This window comes from Primulina eburnea, chromosome 7, assembly GCF_022965805.1.
Source record: "Primulina eburnea isolate SZY01 chromosome 7, ASM2296580v1, whole genome shotgun sequence".
Lineage (NCBI taxonomy): Eukaryota > Viridiplantae > Streptophyta > Magnoliopsida > Lamiales > Gesneriaceae > Primulina > Primulina eburnea.
This window is the reverse complement of record NC_133107.1, coordinates 1046268-1054120: the sequence shown is the minus strand read 5'-3', so window position 1 is coordinate 1054120 and position 7853 is coordinate 1046268. Positions and strand designations below refer to the sequence as shown.

At 33.2% G+C, this 7853-nt stretch overlaps 1 protein-coding gene across 1 annotated transcript; it reads right to left on the bottom strand.

Annotated features, from left to right (window-relative positions):
- Positions 1-7229: 7229 nt before the first annotated feature.
- Positions 7230-7853, bottom strand: LOC140837327 (uncharacterized). The gene has a single exon (XM_073203453.1). It carries the CDS (start codon positions 7851-7853, stop codon positions 7230-7232), a length of 624 nt encoding a protein of 207 aa, XP_073059554.1.

Genomic DNA, 7853 nt, shown 5'->3' with positions numbered 1-7853 from the left:
CAAAGTTCATGAATACATGATAGTATAAAATTTCCCGTAATAGAAATGATTAATCAATTCTAGAGAAAATAAGCATCTTATTAAATGACACCTTATAAAATTTATTGACATTGTTTTGGAATACACATAAATAAATGTTAATTAAATAACTTTTCTGATTTATACATAATTTACTCATGATCAAATGTTTCATTTTTCTTTAGGAATAATAGACTGTTGTGTATATTATGAAGAGATTTTGTAAATAAAATCACAAGCTATTTGGATAAAGATATTGATGAAACAATTATTGTTATCATTCAATTGTGTCAAATACGTGTCATGTCACAAAATTGTTTGTGAATGTGAATTTAGACTAAATTACTGAATTTTTTTGAAAAATATTTCTCATTAATTTTATTGAATGTGATTTAAAAATATTTTTTCTATCACATTTTAAAAACTAATAATATATAGCTTCTCAAAAATTAAAGAATTAAATATGTATTAAGGCTTGTGGTCGACATCAATACACTAAACACGATAAACAGCATGTCATTGCCTTAGCTAACACAATCTAAAATTATGAGATATGGTAGTGACTATTAGCTATAAAATTAATTGACAAGCGTTGTATTTAAGAAAGTTTTTTAAAATTAGTGAAAAAATTGTTTTTATTTTTATTTTTTATAATTATATTATTTTTTCAATTTAAATATCTATTCATTTTAACTAATTTTTAATAATATCATCCCGTGCATCGCTCGGTTAAATAATAATATATATTAATTTCAAGTTCAAATTTTACCGCATGCTTTGTGGTAATTTCGGGGTTTTTGGGCATCCGTACAATCCTAAAATTATTTTTGGTCATGTAATAAATAACCATGTTTTGCTCAGGTTTCTTATAAGAACATTTAATACATGCTATTGGCTCTGAGATATTGAGAAGAAATGTTAAACAAGTGTTTTCCTGAAAATTAAAAATACGTATGCATATGTTTAAACAATTAGTACAAAGTTCATCATCGCTATCGATTTTAAGAGAAATATTTACGATAAATTCTAACAGAACAAACAAATCAATCAAAGTTGCACGTAAAATTTGTTGGTATATCGATGAGGAAAATTTGAACATCAATAATTGACAATCGTGTTGAACATAATTTTCTTATAAAGATTATGCCACGCTCTTGGTGTTTTGGAATGTGACACACTTCTCCCAAGATACAATAACTACAATTGTGATTACAACACAATAAACACAAGTTCATAAATCAGAAAAGTTGTATACTCTTTGGATATCAAAAGAAAGAATGAAATATGAACAATATGAATGCAAATGACCTTATCCTTTCTTGTACGTATATCTATATTATGTATTATTTCTATGATACATTTGTTCTTTCAATCAGATAGAGGCATTTTAGAGTGCAAAAACTGACGACAAGTCCGAAGGACACCTCTGGGAACATTGATCCATGAAAATAAAACAATTTTTTTTTGTTAACAAACACTACTGACATCCCCACGCCACTTTCCGGCCGCTGTAGGTACACTCATCGTTCTAAAAAGACTGAAAATATTGTCAAGTATCGCCCTTGCACCACGTCATGGGCATGGGGTGCTCCCACGCTTTGAAAAAACACACATGAAATTTGAAAAAAATACCAGGTGGAACGAGGGTACCAATTAAACAGTAGCGTCTTCACAGTGCTATAGTCACTCAATTTTTTTTTTCCTTTCGAGCCTCAGTTTTTCTAGTATTTTTTTTTTTCTTAATCTTCATTCGTTTAATTTTCCAACAATCTCCCACATAAATAAAATTAATGCATTAATGAACATGATTTCAAAAGAGTTTGCGTGAGAACTACTGCATCAGATAGTTAGCTTATAGCCTTGAACCTTTCTTAGTAGAATATTATCAGATTTACTAGGCCACAAATTGAACATGATGTCTTGAAACTTCTCGGTGGTTCATGTAAAATCAAACAATAGTATTTACACAATAATCGCTATAACATTCCATTTAATTTGGTTTTTCAGTTAGTTGAGCTTGTTTTGGCCATGGAATATATCTCAACTCCATAGATATTTCAATAAGGCAGTTCGTCCTCACACTTACAGTGATCTCTCCTTATAAAATTATGTTAACATATTTCGACTTTTCCAAGTTAAGGAATGATTAAAAATAGAACTTTACCTCCCTACATTGGTACTCTTCGTCCTAAGAATGTGAATGCAGGAATTCCCAAGTGTTCTCCCAGTTTTTCATAATTTAGTTGTCTCAATGAATTAGGATCTTGGGATCTCCAATCTACAATGTTTGGTGTTCAGTATAAAAACTTTGTTTTGTAGGTTTCAACATAATTTCTCTTGACAAGCTCGCCAAGTCTTAACATAATTAACGGTGATAACTCAATCATAAATCAATTGTCAACCAATAGTATGTGTCTTCGATGAATATGTCGAGACTATAAATATTGTTTTGTGTCTTTACAATAATAGATTAACTATCACAGTGTATCATTATTGCAGACACTTGTTTTGCCTAGCAAGGAATATCTTCTAGAAAGTTGTGTAGTCATTCGGCTTCTTCTACGGTTTTGTCTAGAGGAATAAACTCGGACTCTATCGTAAGTTTGTTTGGATCAGACAACGTAAGTTTGTTTGGATCACCTACAAGAGACTGCACGGCCTTCAATAAATCACTTTGATTTCATGCATCAATCAACCTACTCCCACACGTCCTGGGCACGGGTGCTCCCGCTATTCGAAAAAAGTCACTTGGAATAAATTTCAAGTGGCGCGGGAATGTCCAAAGAGTGGCGCCCCCATGTAGTATCTTTTTGCTTAATCTTCATTCATTAATCTTTCCACAAACTTCGAAGTACATCAAATAAAAATACAAATAAATTAGCAACTAACAATGAACGCCCGATATCTAGACTGCTTGAATATATAATGACACAGATAACGTTGCATATGTCTGAACACGAGGATAATTGCTTGTTCAAGAACCAAAATCTCGTTATCTACAGCGTTGGATTGTTCACTAGAATCCCAAAAATAAATGAAGCAATATGATATATTTCAACAATGTTACAAACAAACCTGAGCTGACAAACAGGAGAACGATTTTAATTAATTTTGATAATTTCAATAATCACATATATGAAATAAAAGTCACACAACTAGATTTACACTTGCGTGAATTTGTGTTCAGTTTGTACCATGTGGTCCTTCGACAACACACACTCGGTCTCAGCAGTGGCTATTTCGCAAAACATTTTCCTACGTACTAAAACCTAAAATTGTGGTATATCTTATCTTCCTCCAACAGGCCTCACGCACTGATCAGACACTACTTCAGCCTTCTGTACTATAATTTCATATTTGTTCATGAATTATTTATTTTGAAATTACAACACATAATTATATATGGAGTACTGGACCAGAATTAATAATTTAGTTTTATTAATTCATTCACGGAAGACTAGTACTCTTCCATCGTAAATTTAATATGGGGTCCCTCTAAATGTAAATTTAATACTTCATCCAATCCCAATTCCCAAATTTAATAAATAGCACCAGCCACGATTATAAATCTTCTCTTCATTATTATACATCACTATGGTTGCATATGATATTTGAAACTAATGAATTTTAATTATTGTTTTTATGGTTAACAATAAAATAATAAATTAAATCTTAAATTCATATTTTATTTATATATAAGTTGGTCACTCAATTTAAAATAGATTTAAAATATCGGGACGATAAATAATTAATTTAAAATATTTTGGTTGATCAGTATTTTTTTATTTTTGTTCATATTTTTTGTTTTGATAATCTTTCTCACTTTTTTGACAGGGAATGGTATTTATATTTTGCGGGGAACGTATATTTCGGATTTTATCAGAAGTTTGATGATAAATCTCAAACTAAAATTCAAGAAAATGAAATAAAATTTCACTTCAACGCAATATCTTTCATTCTCTTTGCCCTCTACCGATCTTGATTATCGTAATTCTGCTGTCTCGATGGAGTCTGAAAGTAACAACCTTTTCGTTTGGGGAATAACACATGGCACAAATGCAACAAATCTGAGAGAGTATTTCAGCAAGTATGGGGAAGTGAAAAACGCCCAGGTTATGAGAAATCGGGTCACGGGTGTGAGTCGAGGGTCCGTATTTGTTTCTTTTTCAGACCTGTCTTCAATAGAAAGCGCACTGCAAAATGAGGAACACAAAATTCTGGGAAGAAGGGTTAGCAAGTTCTCTCTCCTTTTTTTTCGCGGGTTCTTCGGTTTTGTATTCTGACGTATATTTTTTGGATGGTTTTTTTTGGTGTTGCGATGTTTTCTGATCTTGGTTAATGTTAAATGGGATACACAGGTTGCCGTTAATATTCCGACTTTCCGAGAGCAATAGAGAAGAGGCCCCTGCGTGAAGTTTCGTTAAATGACGGCAATGAAAACAGTTCTCCATTGAATATCAATAAAATTTTTGTGGGAATAATTCCACTGCTTTGCAAGTATTTAAGAACTATTTGAGCACGTGTTTTCACATGAAGGATCTCAAGGTTCTTAAATACTTCCTCGGGATTGAGGTGACACGAAGCCCTGCTGGTATATTTCTTTGTCAACGGAAGTATTCTCTTGACGTCATTTCTGAGACTGATCTTCTAGGTGCCAAGCCTGTCACTTTTCACATTGAGCAAAACCATCGGCTTGCACATGCTTCAGGAGCACCTTTGTCTAATCCGGAACCTTATCGGCGTTTGGTTTGTCGTTTGATTTACTTACGATCACTCGTCCTGATGTGGCATACTTTGTCCATGTAGTATCTCAGTTCCTACAGGAACCAAGACAGGAACATTGGGAAGCCGCCTTGCATTTTGTCTTAGACAAAGAATCTTACTTAATGCTGATAGCTCTCTCTCTCTCTCTCTGATAGGTTGGTGTGATTTTGATTGGACTGCTTGTCCTCTTGCCTGTCGCTCTCTCACGGGTTGGCTTGTGTTTCTTGGTCATTCCCCGATTTCCTGGAAAACCAAGAAACAACCTACTGTGGCACGTTCTTAATTCGGCAGAGGCTGAATATCGTTCTATGGCTTCACTTACTTGTGAATTGAAACGATTAAAGGGTCTTCTTCGGGGATTCAACACCTCGCTGCTATTGGTCTTTATTGTGATAGCCAGTTAGCTCTACATATTGCACAGAATCATGTCTTTCATGAAGAACAATACACATTGAAGCTGAATGTCACTTTGTTCGTGATGCTATCTAGGATTGTACTATTCTTTCTTCTTATGTTCCTACAACGGTTCAGCTCACAGACATATATACCAAGTCTTTGAGGACATGTCAATTTCAGTTTCTGCTTTCCAAATTTGGCATTTTTTATCCGCATGCTCCAACTTGAGGGGCTATTAGAGTCGTACATGTGGTTTACAGGGCCTGAGGCAATATGTTAAAAAAAATCTTGTTGTGATAAATAATTGTAAAGCTCATTTTGCAAATTAAAAATAACCAAATAATAGATATAAGGAAAATATAATTTACGAGTTATATATTTATATTTTTGCGATTTTTTTCTTCGTGCGCCAGTCGCCACAACATCAGCATGGCTCTAACGTAATGCATTATCATATGAACAATTATATTGAAAAAAGATTGAAATTGGAAAAAATTGTAAGATATGTTGCCAAAATTGAAATTTATCGATATAAACTATCAAAATAACAAAATGATAAATATAATGAGTCAATATTGTAAAAATATATGATTTGTTTTAAATAATAAATATAATATTTTATTCAAGAAAATAGAAAATAAAAATATGTAAAATAGGTAAATATCACAATTTTTTGTGTTTTATTTTTTGAAATGGGTCCTCCAACCACATAAATTCAAGAAGATAGGCCAAATAATCGACAAGTAAAATATAAAAGTTTAACACATGAGTTGATACATGATAAAATAATAAATATATTGGATAAACATTATCATTTTATGCATACAAAATTTTTAAAAATTTAATTAATGATTCGTGTAACTTTATTCTTTGGGCTCTACATATTTGATTAAATTCACAAGGAACACAATCATCATATTTAATCATGTTTTCAATGGATCAATGTCTAATTTTTTTTTAAAATCTTCATTACACGTACTATTTAGGTGCATGGCTCAACAACGTGAGACTTATGATTTTTTTTGGGCTCCTGTGAAGACCGGCCCTGAGTCGATGGCCTCTCTCGCCTCACAAGAGTTACGGCCCTGGGGCTATAGAGATATATTCTATTCATGACATATAGTCTGAGATCATGTATTTTTGGAATATATATTGTTGTATATGTTTAGTCGTGAATTTAGGAATTGATTTATAGTTTCCTTCTTTATCTGTTTTGTATATATGTGTTAGGATATCAATAAAGGCAAGGGATTAACCGATTCTTCGATTTTAGAATTTTATTTCAGCCAATTCTTTCTCCGTAGTACATGTTCATCATATATATTTAATTAAGAGAAAGACTTCAATATTTAACTTATAATTTTATGTGAAAAAATTTTTTTAATTCCAAAATTATGTATCCTCACCCATTTGGCTCTAATATATATACTTGTTCTAGGATTTGACATTTCAATTTTTTTTAAAGTGTTTTATTTATTAAATGATTATTATTTTTTTATTTTATTTTTATTTAACATAATAGAATGTGCTTCTAATCTCTAATAAATGAGCTCTAACTCACTTCACAACTTGCCTATATTATATAATAGTAATGTGATCCATAAAATGTATATATAACACGAACCCTCTACTTTTTCTTAGCTAGGGATATTTTATATAGTATGAAATAATATATTAATTTATATACAACAGAGTGGCCGTTAATTTCATTTCAATTGATAATTACATTTTGTTTTATACGCGACATGGACGTGGAATTATTGAATAATGCCGAGAAAAGTATATAACCCAAAAATATAAACAGAAAACGACACTAGTAATAAGTACAATATAAACTATACATAAACATGGGGGCCGGGTAAAACTAATCATGACTTTGAAAAAAACTCTTTAATTACGAATAATTTGCCAAAGACAGACCATTTTTACCAAAATTTATCCCTAAATATATTAAACTCGAGAGAGAGATTTGATCTTCCTGCGTGTTTAATGGCGACAGCCGACAATTGATAATTATGGAGCAAATTTTAGTTGATTAAGAATTAATTAAGTCATGTAATCAAAGAGTACTGGTGCTCTAATTGTCCTCCATTAATGGACGTGAAGTTATTGCATGGCCATGCAGACGGATTCAGGTTCTGCTGAAGCTGACGGACGAGCAGTACTTGCCGCATGTCCCACAGTCTTTGGCGGAGCATCGCCGATTCGGACTGGATGTATTCGTTCTCCCGGCGGACCAATTGGTTCTGTTGCACCGCTAAACTCAGTCGGTTCATGGTTTTCCGGTTCGCGACCTTAAGCTTGTACACTTGGCTCCTCAGGTTTTCCAAGTGTTTTTGTTTTCGCATACGGGACCGCTGTGCTGACTCTCGGTTCGATATCATGCGTTTATGCTTTCGCTCATCTATGTCCGAGCCAGAGCTCGAGTTTTTAAAAGTGTTTAGATTCGATTCGGGAGAGCCAGAATCCGGGGTGGTCAGGACTTTGCTGTGTTTTAACGAACGGGAGTCTGAACTCGCCGGTTCCTGGGAAGACGGTGGTGGGGTGACGACCACAACTGGGTCGTGTGTGTGAAAGACAAATGGCGGTTCTGGTTCATTCGAACCCCAAGGGAATAAACCGGGTTCGAAAACCGGGAACAGGTTTTCCAACATGGAGGGGAATGTAGATGACAT